This window comes from Pygocentrus nattereri, chromosome 26 (genome assembly GCF_015220715.1).
Source record: "Pygocentrus nattereri isolate fPygNat1 chromosome 26, fPygNat1.pri, whole genome shotgun sequence".
Lineage (NCBI taxonomy): Eukaryota > Metazoa > Chordata > Actinopteri > Characiformes > Serrasalmidae > Pygocentrus > Pygocentrus nattereri.
Window position 1 is genome coordinate 17,881,163 of NC_051236.1, and position 14,145 is coordinate 17,895,307.

Here is a 14,145-nt window from a genome sequence, read left to right on the forward strand (position 1 = left end):
ATTGTGAAAGACAATGTTTTTTGTTTCTCTGTCCCTTTGTACAGTACTGAAGGTATTGTTATTTATTTATGGGAATGCAGCCATATTTTATAATCTTTGTTTACACATTTATGCACTACAATACCTCCTAAGGAGTTAGAAAGAATGTTCACTAGAGTTTTGATAAACACGTGTATACGTTATAACACTTCTGAGGGAAACCGATGTCATCAGCAACAACTGGTTATAGTTCAGTTTGGTGTAACAGTCATTAGTTTATTCCTGTAGATTTGTTATCAGAGATGTGTATGTCACATCAAACGCTACTGTCTACTGATATGATCTGTGATCTGTCGTGTCTAAACTGATCCTTGCACAGTCATATTCTTTGTCAGGGTTGTGATTTTTTTATTTTTTTTTGTACTTGTTTGTGTTGATAATTTTTAGTCTGATTTTCCTTTTTTACATGCATCCAAAGAAGTCTAATGGCTGTTTAGGCAGATTTACTTTATTTATGTTATTTATTGTAGCAATGTTGCAGTGTTCTCAGAATGCAGTCACAAATAAAAAAGGCATTTATCTATAAACATGCTTAAATGATGTTTTTTAATAAAGTGGAAAATATAGAATTGTCAGTATTTATTAGGAAATGTGGTCTAAAATAATTAGAAATAAAAATGAAAATTATTATATTGCAGTTTTGTATATTTTAACTCATCCTGCCATAATACAAATAGCAAATCCAAATACACATGAACAAAATTCAGGGACCAGCCCCAAGGCACACATATATAGTGCTGAACTGCTAAACATATCCATGCAGTAAAAAGTAACAGTACCAGATTTTGTTATTTATTGCTGCATATTTATCTATATATCAGATATTACTGTTCTTTCACTAATATGTTATTGCTGAAAACGATGTGCAGTGGATGTGTGTGACAGGAACAGCAGATGTAGTTAGGACACTCCATTTCATAGTTTGGTGCTGTTCATATCCTGCAAAGACAAATTCAGACATTAAACAAAGTATTGTGCATTCATTTAAACTAACAACATGGGATCAAAACCTCATTACATCATTAGAAAACACCATTCTGTGACAATTGGCAAACTGAAATGGTCCAAAAATTTTTTTTCTTTCCATGAAACTACAGTATTGATGACACAATGTTTTCTTACATTGGTGGCTTGAAATTCACAGTGTATCAGCAAAGGTATAGCATTGCTATAGTTTTACTGCTAGATTTAGAATTTTCTTTCTCTCAACATAGTCTTGTGTTCTCCTGCTTTAGTTGTTGCCAATGTGTAGTGGTTTTGCAAACATGTTAAGGCTGTCTTGGCCACTAGAGTTCAGATCCTTGCTCTATCTTCTTACCCATCATGGGGAGTGTCAAAGCTAGGCTGTTACTTGAAATACTCTTTGCTCTACCACTTGAATACTTGGCTCAGGTGTGGATGGCTGTAACCCAACATTCTTCTAACTCTTTTTTGTTCTTACATGCAACAACTTAATTTAGAATCAATAAATTACACTCAAAAAGATTTCTACCTGGCACTAAGGTTGTTTGGAAACCTTGCCGTAAAACATTCCATCTGTTGCAAGTTGGTGACTTGGATTATTCGGTGGCAGTGACTATGAGAATTTGCAGATCTTTTGCATGTAATTTTAAACTTTACTGTTACATACAGCCTCTCACTGTATGTGAATATGTTGTGTCTGTTGTATCTGAGTCTGTAAAGCTCACCGCTGCTGTTTCATAGTTTGGTAGAGCTCCGGCACCACGGCGGTTGAGGCAGTATAGCACTGCATCGTGCACTGAAGTGAAGAGACGCTCTTTGTCGATGTCAGAAAAGAATCCACCTTGCTCCAGCTGTTCCACCACCAGGGCTGGAGTGAAAGCAACACAGAATTAGCAAATGCAAATGTAAATTCAACTACATACATTGGGTATGAAATGTTGATGTGCAGATGAAACACTAAACAAGGAAATTAGAATAATTTAATTACGCAGCCCTTTAAGTATCCAACATACCAATCGAGATGGAAGGTATACTTACCTTGACAGCCTGCCATGTAGATATCCACATCAATTTCTCCAAAATCATGGAATATCTGTTTCAGCGAAGAGTAAACGTTTTATATAGCTCTCAACTACACAACTGTGTACTAAAGTGTTAAGTTTTCATTTCTAATCACTCACATTTCTCAGGGTCTTTATTGCAACTGTATCGATGAAGTTGGCTGGAGAAAGGTCCAGGATGATAGAGTGGATGTCCCATGTCCATTTACCCAGTGATCCCAGAGACACTCTCTCCAGATCTCTGCTGAGGGTGTCCTCACTGCTGGACTCCAGAGTGGTGATGTCCCCGTCCTGTAAATCTGACAGTGACCCTAAAGTAGTGGTCTCGGGGTCCGTGCCCTTCAGGTACACCCAGCTGTTGTGTGGTGTCTCCGGCATAACAAACACTGTACTGTTTTCACGCTCCTTCCAACTTAGCTCATCGTCTTGGACAAGGTCTCTGCTCCTTTCTCTAAACTGCTCTGCCTCTTCTTCAACTGAGAATACGCCCCCTTTGGATCGCTGAGAGGCCGCTCTGAGAGCTTGTTTCTACACACAGAGTGCAACGTAAGTTATTTTTTGTACATTTATTCATTAATGAAACAGTTTTAGTCCATTTATGTTGCATTAAAATTACATTGAAAGATCACCTGTCATTATATTCGAGTTAGCAGTGACTCTCAGCCATTACAAAAATTTCACTGATAGAACCGCTAGCTGTATATTTAGTATATAGTTTATTAGTCATGTTTGTACGTATAGGGCACGCACATTTACATATAGGGGGCCTTCATCACAAAATCTTTTGTTACAGACCTGTCTTTTAGCTTCTCTCCTGGCTCTTCTTGCTGCTCTCCTCTCTCTTTTTCTCTGCTTGGCTTCCTGTCGGCGCTTGTAAGTGATCATCTTTGTGATATCCAAGCCACTCTGCAGTCATAGTCATCAGCAAAAATACAGTGAAAAACAACATCCATATCACATATTCTGCACATGAATTATAGAGTGTGGCACGGGTATATGAGATGAGTTTCTTAGTATGAGAAAAAAATATGCACCTTTTGTTTGAGAGCTTCCAGGTAGAGTTCAGCATTAGCAAAGTATATGGTGGCTGAAGAGTGAAATATGGTGATTCCTGGTACCTCCCTGACCTGTCACATAGATAACCCCATTCATTACTTTTAATAACAGTATATTCTTTATCATTTAAACATAATTAAATTTTCTAGGATTCACTGAAAGCTTTGTTTTAACCTGCAATAATCTAAGGCTTTTGATTAGGAATTTACCCAAACAACAAGTACATCATACACAAACATCATTTATTTTAAATGAAAAAGTAATTTTAAATAGTGGAATGTGCCTCACCTCTTTATGTGTCTCCATGTCCAAATAAAGCTCAGTACCAGGAAGATGCCCCAACACAGAGTACCTGGGCCTTTAAGGAGGAGGAGGAGGAGGGGGTAATCATTTAGAAATACTTAGACAAGAACAGCTAAAGCACAGCACATTGTGTAGAACAGGGGTTATGAAGTATACCATTTTTATATCAAAACATGATATAAATGATCTTCGACTGATAAAGAAAAAGAGATATGTGTCTAACCTCTGTGTTCTGAAGATAACGGTGAGCAGGGCAAAGCTAATGGAGGCTCCCAAACCCATATCCAGATTAAAGAAGACAGTTGATGCCCATGTCATCAACCACACCAACTACATGGATGAAATAAATATAATCAGATAATAACTAAATAAACATTTTAAATATATAGAGAAGCTAATTAACCCCTTAAACCCCAAGTATGGAGGCCAACACTTTCTCACTCTCATAGCTATATAACATTATAATTAAGGTTTTATAGTACTTACTGATGTCTTAAAATAATAGTACAGCCAAATATTGACACAATTCCCCTCCCCCTATACCACATGACAATATTATCTATAAAAATGACAAAGGTAGGCCTACAGACAAAATTCAGGCTTCAACATTGCTGCTATTACTGTGTTTAGCAACACATTGTACTCTTGTGCACTTTTCAGTAATAAAAATATGTTATATATGTCAAACTCTCAAAATATGTGAGATTACTTAAATTTGAGGCGTGTATGATGATTTAGGCATGCAGCTTGCATGATTCTAATTGCTGGGGTTTAAGCGTCCATTGTCTGATAGCTGCTGTGGCCTAATATAGCTTCATTGCAAAATCAAGAAGTAACTGTCAGATGATATTAGAAGATGTCATTTTGAGAAAAGGGAAATTGTGTAAAACTGTTCTTACAAATTGCTTTAAGACAGTTGCTTTAAGACAATAACTGAATAATAAGCCCAGGGATTAAGGGGTTAATCAATGACAGAAAAAAATACTAAAAGAATATGCATTTGGGAGAAATATAAGGACATCCTACCAGATCAATCTTGCTGCTTCTCCACAGTGTGACAATGTCAGCATACTGCTTGAACATCCCTTTCAGATTCACAAAGACAATGGCAGAAAGCACCGCCTGCACACACACACACACACACACACACACACACACACACATACATAGAGTTGTTCATTTCAAAAGATGTACAGTTCGTTCAAATAAGATGATGAATGTGTACTCTGGGCTACATCTTTATGAAGGATTATTCAGTCTTACCTTTGGCAGTTCCTGAAACAGTGGGCCCAATTTCAACACAGTCACCAGGACTATCACAGCTGATGACACACCTGCCATCTAAAGCAACACAATGGAGTATAATATAAGCCTGGATGTATGAGAAGTGTGTGTAACTTTCTCTATATATCTCTGTTGTTCTATATCTATCTCTCTACAAGTATGTCTTGCCTGTGTTCTGCCTCCAGTGGTCTCTTGTATGAGACTACGAGACATTGAGGCACAGACAGAATAACACTGGAAAAATCCTCCAACTGCATTACTGAGCCCCAGAGCCACCAGCTCCTACAAAACAGAGAAATCCATAAAATTTTATGCAGAGTTAGAAGGATCAAATTTCTAATGTCTTTTAATTACCCCAACAAAAGCTGAACACAGTCCAAATTTAAATTGATTTTTGTATGTAATTCAGTTCATTACAAAGAGTACACAATGTTTCAGAACGATTTAGTAGCTGAAAAAGGTTGTTAAAACAGTATTTATCAATATATTTTAATATATTTTAATGAACATTAAAGTAAAAAAACATTTTTTTCTGAGCGGTATTTCTACTTTAACTTTACTATTTTAGAGATAAGATTGCAACAGTGAGCATATGCCTTTTGAAATCTTAAAATCCCCCATCTGTAACAGTTTTTTCTTGCCTCACCTGATTGCTATCCACTTTGTAGCCATGTTTGAGAGCAAATGTTTTGCCCAAAGAGATGGAGATAGCATAGCCCACAACTGCCAAGGCAAAAGCATCCACCACTACCTCAGAAAAGTAACTGGTGTTTGGCAAAGTGGGGGGCTGAAGACTGAATGACCAAAAAGAGACTTATCAGAATCACACCACAAAATTCAATATTTTATGTTTAAGCATGCATATGTTGCTGAATTTTAAATATAAACAACAGACATACAATCATTAAATAAAAAACTCACCCACTGGGGATCTCCCCCACTACTGAAATCTCAAAGGTCTCATTTAGATGAGTGTAGAACGATATCAATGTTCCCACCACAATCTAAAGTAAACAAACACATACCTTAATGGCCTGAGCTATAGATAAAATGGTCTTGTTCCTTGTTATACAGTGTATAGATAGATAGACAGACAACATCAACTGAAATATAATTTACGTCCAAAGGTTTGGAGACACCTGCATCATGCAACATACTCTGAAATCAAAGGTATTAATAAGGCTGCAACATCAGCTTCTAGTCATCCTCTCTAAAAGGTATTGGATGGAACTCCATCACTCCAGAGAACACAGTTCCACTGATCTAGAGCCCTGTGCTGGTGGGGCTTTATATCCCTCTACCCAAAGCTTGGCACTGAGCATGGCAATCTTAGGCTCAGGCGTGGTTGCTCCAGAATGTCTCAATCTATTGACGATGCTTTTCTATGGAGATGTGTCAGCAATAGGTGCACCTTAAAGTAGCTGAATTCACTAATTAAAGTAGCTGAATTCACTATTTAGAAGAATTGTCTGGAAACTTTTGGACAAACATATTCAGAAGTGTGAAGACTAAGAGTTATTGTTATAGATGAGGAGGTAACTTACAACAATCAGCTCCACTGGTATGGGTACTGGAAGTTTCTTGCTGAACCTATTGTTTAGTTCTTTGGCAGTGATAAGGACTATGATGGACACCACACTGGCCAAAAGAGTGGGCAGATGAGTACTGGGCAGGAGTGCACACATATCCACCAGTGTCTGTGTATACAATAATAAGTATTAGGTCCATTCTCAGAAATGCTGATTAGATTTGTTTTGCCATAAAGAACTAAATGCCCCAGTACTTACATATACCAGGGAGAAAGGCCCACTGAAGCGGATGGGAGACACTCCAAAGATATACTTTAACTGTGCCACCACAGCGTGTGCAGCAGCTGCAGAGGTATACCCTCTCACTAGCGGCTCTGACAGATACGTACCCACAAAGCCAAACTGCACCAAGCCCAGAATCACCTGACAGATGGAGAAAATGGATTTTCATTTTAACTCCCTTATACTTTGGGCACAGACAGAAAGAAAATATTAATTAGGAAAATGTTCCTAATGTAGCCAACCATACTGTTATCAAACTGTGTGTAGTCGCAGTGTGCAGATCAATTTCATATTTAATTATATATTTATTTTATTTCATCTCATTCACTGTTTTTTTATTTTATGATATTTAATTTAAAGAATTTGCATTTGTGCTGTTAACATATAACTTGGGAGTAGAAGTCCATCCATCCATCCATCCATTATCTTCCGCTTGTCCGGGGTTCGGGTCGCGGGGGCAGCATCCTAAGCAATGAAGCCCAGACCTCCCTTTCCCCAGCCACTTCCACCAGCTCTCCAAGGGGGATTCCGAGGCGCTCCCAGGCCAGCTGGGCAATATAGACGCGCCAGCGTGTCCTGGGTCTTCCCCGGGGTCTCCTCCCAGGTGGACTCGCCTGTGACACCTCCCGAGGGAGGCGTCCAGGAGGCATCCTAACCAGATGCCCGAACCACCTCAGCTGGCTCCTCTCGACGTGAAGAAGCAGCGGCTCTACTCCGAGTCCCTCCCGGATGACTGAACTTCTCACCCTATCTCTAAGGGAGAGTCCAGACACCCTGCGGAGGAAACTCATTTCGGCCGCTTGTATTCGCGATCTTATTCTTTCGGTCATTACCCAAAGCTCATGACCATAGGTGAGGGTGGGAACGTAGATCGACCGGTAAATCGAGAGCCTTGCCTTATGGCTCAGCTCTTTCTTTACCACAACTGACCGGTAAAGAGCCCGCATCACTGCTGACCCAGCACCAATCCGCCTGTCAATCTCCCGCTCCCTTGTACCATCACTCGTGAACAAGACCCCGAGATACTTGAACTCCTCCACTTGAGGCAAGAGCCTATCCCCGACCCAGAGAGGGCTCTCCACCCTTTTCCGCCTGAGAACCATGGTCTCGGATTTAGAGGTACTGATTCTCATCCCAGCCGCTTCACACTCGGCTGCAAACCGATCCAGCGAAAGCTGAAGTTCGCGGCCTGATGTCCCCAATAGGACCACATCATCTGCAAACAGCAGTGATGTGACCCTGAGGTCACCAAACCGGACACCCTCCATCCCTTGACTGCGCCTAGAAATTCTATCCATAAAAATTATGAATAGAATCGGTGACAAAGGGCAGCCCTGACGGAGTCCAACTCTCACTGGGAACGAGTCTGACTTACTGCTGGCTATGCGAACCAAACTCCAGCTTCGTTTGTACAGGGCCTGAATGGCTCATAGCAAAGAGCCATGTACCCCGTACTCCCGAAGCACCTCCCACAGAATACCCCGGGGAACACAGTCGAATGCCTTCTCCAGATCCACAAAGCACATGTGGACTGGTTGGGCAAACTCCCATGAACCCTCCAGAATCCTGGAGAGGGTGAAGAGTTGGTCCAGTGTTCCACGACCAGGGCGGAACCCGCACTGTTCCTCCTGGATCCGAGGTTCGACTATAAGCCGGACTCTCTTCTCCAGTACCCCTGCATAGACCTTGCCAGGGAGGCTGAGGAGTGTGATTCCCCTGTAGTTGGAACACACCCTCCGGTCCCCTTTTTTAAAAAGAGGCACCACCACCCCAGTCTGCCAATCCAGTGGCACCGCCCCCGATGTCCACGCAATGTTGAAAAGGCGTGTCAGCCAAGACAGCCCCACAACATCCAGAGCCTTGAGGAACTCGGGACGGATCTCATCCACCCCTGGAGCCTTGCCACCAAGGAGCTTCTTAACTACCTTAGCGACTTCGGCCTCAGTAATGGACAAGCCTATTCCCATGTCCCCAGACTCAGCCTCCTCACTGGAGAACGTGTCGGTGGGATTGAGAAGGTCCTCAAAGTATTCCTTCCACCGCCCAATGACGTCTTCAGTCGAAGTCAGCAGCACACCATCTCCACTATATACAGTGCTAGTGGCACACTGCTTTCCCCTTCTGAGTCGCCTGACGGTTTGCCAGAATCTTTTCAGAGCCGACTTAAAGTCAGTTTCCAAGGCCTCACCAAACTCCTCCCATACACTGGTTTTTGCCTTGGCAACAACTGAAGCCGCAGATCGCTTGGCCTGTCGATACCTGCCAGCTGCCTCTGGTGCCCCACAGGCCAACCATGCCCGGTAGGACTCCTTCTTCAGCTTGACGGCATCTCACACCTGGGGTGTCCACCACCGGGTTCGAGGATTACCACCCCGACAGGCACCAACTACCTTACGGCCACAGCTACAGTCAGCCGCTTCAGCAATGGAGGAACGGAACATGGCCCATTGTGAGTCAATGTCCCCCACCTCCCCCGATATCTGGTCAAAGTTCTGACGGAGGTGTGAGTTGAAGATCAATCTGACAGGTTCTTCTGCTAGACGTTCCCAGCAAACCCTCACTATGCGTTTGGGCTTGCCTGGTCTGACCGGCATCTTCCCCCACCACCTGATCCAACTCACCACCAGGTGGTGATCAGTTGACAGCTCAGCTCCTCTCTTTACCCGAGTGTCCAAAACACATGGCCGCAAGTCCGATGACACGACTACAAAGTCAATCATTGAACTGCGGCCTAGGGTGTCCTGGTGCCATGTGCACTTATGGACATCCTTGTGTTCAAACATGGTGTTCGTGATGGACAAACTGTGGTTTGCGCAGAAGTCCAAAAACTGAACACCACTCGGGTTCAGATCAGAGAGGCCATTCCTCCCAATCACACCCCTCCAGGTCTCACTGTCATAGCCCACGTGAGCGTTGAAGTCCCCCAGTAGGACAATAGAGTCTCCAGGAGGAGCACTTTCAAGCACCCTTCCCAAGGACTCTAAGAAGGCTGGGTACTCTGAACTGCTGTTCGGTGCATAAGCACAAACAACAGTCAGGACCCGTTCCCCAACCCGAAGGCGTAGGGAAGCTACCCTCTCGTCCACCGGAGAAAACCCCAACATACAGGCACCGAGTCGAGGGGCTATGAGAAAGCCCACACCTGCCCGCCGCCTCTCACCATGGGCAACTCCAGAAAAGAATAAAGTCCAGCCCCTCTCAAGGAGATTGGACCCAGAGCCCAAGCTGTGTGTTGAGGTGAGCCCGACTATATCTAGCCGGTATCTCTCAACCTCGCGCACCAACTCAGGCTCCTTCCCCGCTAGGGAGGTAACGTTCCAAGTTCCAAAAGCCAGTTTCAGCAACCGAGGATCAGAACGCCAAGGCCCACGCCTTCGGACACTGCCCGATCCACAACGCACCGAACCCCTACTACTGCCTCTCCCATTGGTGGTGGGTCGATGGGAGGGGGGACTCATGTAACTCCTTCGGGCTGGGCCCGGCCGGGCACCATGAGTAAATGCCCGGCCACCAGACGCTCGCTGGCGAGCCCCTCCCCCAGGCCTGGCTCCAGGGTGGGGCCCCGGTAACCCTGTTCCGGGCAGGGTACACAAGTCCTGTTTTTGTGTCTTCATAGGGGTTATTATGGATCACACTTTGTCTGACCTGTCACCTAGGACCAGTTTGCCATGGGAGACCCTACCAGGAGCTTTTGCTCCAGACAACATAGCTCCTAAGATCATTCAAGCACGCAAACCCCTCCACCACGATAAGGTGGTGATCCAAGGAGAGGTGGGAGAAGAAGTCTCCAGGGTAATTCGAATGATGGGGCCACATGTAATATCAACTTATTTACTAAATGGCTATGATATAATTAATTGTTTTTTTCTTGTCATTGGATAATAGTCATCCATCCATTGTCTAAGCCGCTTCTCCGTCAGGGACGCGGAGGGGTGGGAGACTGTCCCAGCAGTCATCGGGCAGAAGGCAGGGTACACCCTGGACAGGTCGCCAGTCCATCTCAGGGCAGACAGACAGACACAGACAGTCACTCACACGCTCACACCCAGAGGCAGTTTAGCATGTCCAATTGGCCTGACTGCTTGTCTTTGGACTGTGGGAGGAAACCGGAGAACCTGGAGGAAACCCACGCAGACACGGGGAGAACATGCAAACTCCTCCATGTGTTTTATATTAAGTTGTGCATGAAAAGTATGTGTACTAGAAAAATATATAATTATGGAATTGTAGAGAGAACTACATTTGGGTTTGAGAGGAATATTTTTTTTCTCTTAAAGTGAAAATATAAAGTTAGATCTTTTGGCTTAGACGTGCCCCCAGACAGGGAATATATTTGTAGCAAATTGCCACAAATGTATTATTTAGTTAGATTATAAAACCACAATGTTGTACACTAGACTTTCACTGGCTAGTCAGCATTAAAATTAGGCAACATTTTTAGCCAGATTGCTGGAGATGTGTCTGTATGTGAGTTTTGCAGTGAGTTGCTTCTAATCTGCTCTGTCACATCTAATAATGATTTACACTTACGGATTAAATATTAAATGTTATTGCTTTTGAATGTTGTTTTTACTGTTGTTGCTGTTGTTACTGTTTCCCTAAAAAAGAAAAAATAACAATAGAATTTACATAATATCATTATGTAATTTACATACTTTATTTAATTTATAGACAAAATTGACATTTCAGGTGTTTCTTTTTTACTGTCATTTGTCATACCGTATTAAAATAAGCTGCAAACATTAAGACATAGATAGAGGCCTGAATTTAATTTTAAAATGCAAAATTTTTATTGCCAGATGGTGGGGCAAGATGTGCCTTTCTAAGTTATTTTTTGTGCTATAAAAGCAAAAATGTCTGCTGTTCCAGTTTAACGCATAACTTTATGCATCACAATATGCCAGACTCACAGATATGGTTTAACATTTTCACCTATTTTCCCCTGCCGTGTCATTAGTTTGATCTGTATGTGTACAGACCTGTATTAATCCCGCAAGTACAGTAGTGGCAGCAGCAACCTGGACTCTGTATTGATCTCTAGCTGTGATGTCCACCTCAGCTGTGACATTTGTGCCATTCATGATCAGGAAATCTGCATCCGGGGCCAGTCTCTCTGTAACACTCCCCACCATTATACTGAGAACTGTAAATGTGCCTACACACACACACACACACACAGAGTTCTATTGGACCAACATACACTCAGTGAACATTTATAAAACCTTAAGTTTTACAGCTAGGGTGTCTAATATTATTCATAAAGGGCCAATGTTGATGCAGTTTTTCATTTCAGCAAAGCAGGAAAACACACTATCAAATGTTTGAAGATTGAGACTAACTGATTAAACAAGTGAAATCTGGTGTTCTCCTGCTTGTTTGGACTGAAAACCTGTAGCCACACTGGCCGATTGCAGATAAGACTGGACACCCCTGGCTTACACTGCTGGAGTCAACAAATATTTTGCCCTCCCAAATTTGTCTTTCAATAATTGTGTTAAAATTTGAATCAGTGCATTACTTTTTTTCAGGCCTTTTTTTCTGGCCTGTGTGCACAGTATATTCCCTCTGACTATTGTTGATTTATTACACATGAGCTCAAGTCTCTTTCAAGCTATATTAAAGCTAATTTCAGTGGTATTTTCTTGATTACCAGACTGAAATATGTTAATCTCCTTACCTATAGAAATGTGCCTGGAGGAGCCAAAGAAGAAATAAATAAGTGCAGGATAAAAGGAGGTGTAGAGTCCAAACACTGGAGGCAGAGAAGCCAACAAAGCATAGGCCATTCCTACAAAACATGCAACACACCAACATGAGGCCTAAGCAAAAGTGTAAGGTTACAGGACACAACTTAGTCCTACGTATTACTATTAAAAGTGGGCAATATCTTTATATTTAATTATTTTAATCAATTTTACTATTGTGATACACAAAATGCTGTTCTGAGTATATTGTGGATATATTCAGTATGTTAAGAAAACAACAACTGCATGTTTCATCAAAAACAGAGCATAACTTGTTCTGTATAATTAGAAATCATCATTTGATGGCTTTTAAATGTGACACTACTAATGCATTGTGTCCATGTGTCAAAATACCATGATACATATCATGAAAATATCTAAGCATTATGATGTGATATTTTTCCCATAATGCCCACCCCAAGTAGTACAGATGATAAATGATCTTATTATCTATAAATTACAGATGATAAATTATCCAGAAGCAACAGCTTTTGATTTTTCCAGTTTTTTACATAAGGAAAAGGAAAAAAAAATCTAAGATCGGCCCTGAATAGTAATTCCAGTGTGTTTGTACCCTGTGGCAGGTGCATTATGCCCACACTGATCCCAGAGATGAGGTCAGGCATGCCGTAGTCCCAAATGGAATAACGAGGCAACCAGTACAGTACAGGCAAAAAGCTCACCACCCTACGCTTCAGTGAGGGAACAGAACACCTGACGGAGGAAGAGACAGGACAGGATTGAGAGAAATTTCACCTAAATGGTGGCTGATAAGCACACACACCTCCTTTGCACTGCCAAGAAAAATGGTGTTCACATACATGCACACAGACTGAAACTACATCAACACAGTTATTGGCAAAAGTAAGTAAACTGAAAGACAAACTGTGCTGATGTAATATATTCACATGGAAAAGCTGCACGCTTGAATCATGTCACCCTTTTAGTACACTCAAACACTTAGCAGTGTCTAACCTGAGTGAGTTTTTCAGCCGATAGGAGAGCGGAATGCGAGTTTGTGAGATGTCCAGCCTCTGAGACAGCTCCTCCAGTCTCTCTTCATTCAGGATCTCTCTCTCCACACGGTAACCACCTTTCCTTCCTTTGGCCATACTTGGAATAGCTTAGTCCAGATCTAACTTAGTCTTCTTTTCCTTGTAGCGTGTTTACGTGTCTGCATCAACTCCGTTTTTTTTTTTTTACTTTTTATGCCAAAGTGATACTGTGTTAAATTACATAGCAAGTCTGATCTCTACTGTCCATCACTTGTGATTGGCATTAATAGGGCGCTCACCGATACTTAAATGACAGGGAGGTGGTAAAAGGGGATGTCCTTTTAGCTAACCATTAATTAAAGACTGTCTAAAATACTAATTATTAGACTTTTATAATGACAATCAAAAAACAGAATACTGAGATACTGAATAAATTCCTCCACTTTTATAATCTGACAAATGCATATCTAAATAACATGATTTTGTTCTATGCTCTATTCTTAATTATGTACTTCTGCTGATTCAGTCTTTTCCTCTTATTAGTTTCCACTGGTTTGTTTGCCCTAGGTCAGCTGCATTGAAAACATTTTCCATTCTGATGACAGATTCTATCTGGGTGTTGAGTAAGTAATGGATAATCTAATAATCTCATCACAGGAAACAGGAAGAATTATTTATTCATCAGTCTTTCATTTTTTATACTCCTCAACACAGGAATTGTCAAATAGACTCCGTTCTTTAGAGCCCTTACACTGCAAATGTAAGCCTAATGAAGCATGAAATGTGTTCTATGATGCCTTTAAGCTCCAGCCCAGTTAATATTACCAAAAACACATTTTACCTTTACTTTAGAATTCCATAATCTACTGTATCCTCAGAACTTTCACAC

At 41.8% G+C, this 14,145-nt stretch overlaps 1 protein-coding gene across 1 annotated transcript; it reads right to left on the reverse strand.

The window, feature by feature from the left end:
* Window positions 1-568: 568 nt before the first annotated feature.
* On the reverse strand, window positions 569-13,549 carry slc26a6l (solute carrier family 26 member 6, like). The gene is made up of 19 exons (XM_017719354.2): window positions 13,237-13,549; window positions 12,836-12,975; window positions 12,195-12,305; window positions 11,497-11,672; window positions 6,494-6,658; window positions 6,251-6,403; window positions 5,628-5,710; window positions 5,353-5,500; window positions 4,875-4,988; window positions 4,686-4,763; window positions 4,449-4,544; window positions 3,646-3,752; window positions 3,408-3,477; window positions 3,098-3,190; window positions 2,859-2,969; window positions 2,184-2,591; window positions 2,041-2,095; window positions 1,728-1,870; window positions 569-978 (listed from the first exon to the last, which is right to left on the reverse strand). The coding sequence occupies exons 1-19, from the start codon at window positions 13,371-13,373 to the stop codon at window positions 955-957; spliced, it is 2,412 nt and encodes an 803-aa protein (XP_017574843.1). The 5' UTR covers window positions 13,374-13,549; the 3' UTR covers window positions 569-954.
* Between the last annotated feature and the right edge of the window lie 596 nt (window positions 13,550-14,145).

Coding starts and splice junctions, on each gene's coding strand:
- slc26a6l (XM_017719354.2), bottom strand. CDS start 13,373: ATGGCCAAAGGAAGGAAAGGTGGTTACCGTGTGGAGAGAGAGATCCTG. Junction 3,478..3,645: donor GTTATCTTCAGAACACAGAG/GTTAGACACATA, acceptor TCCTCCTTAAAG/GCCCAGGTACTCTGTGTTGG. Junction 2,096..2,183: donor CAATAAAGACCCTGAGAAAT/GTGAGTGATTAG, acceptor TCGCTGAAACAG/ATATTCCATGATTTTGGAGA.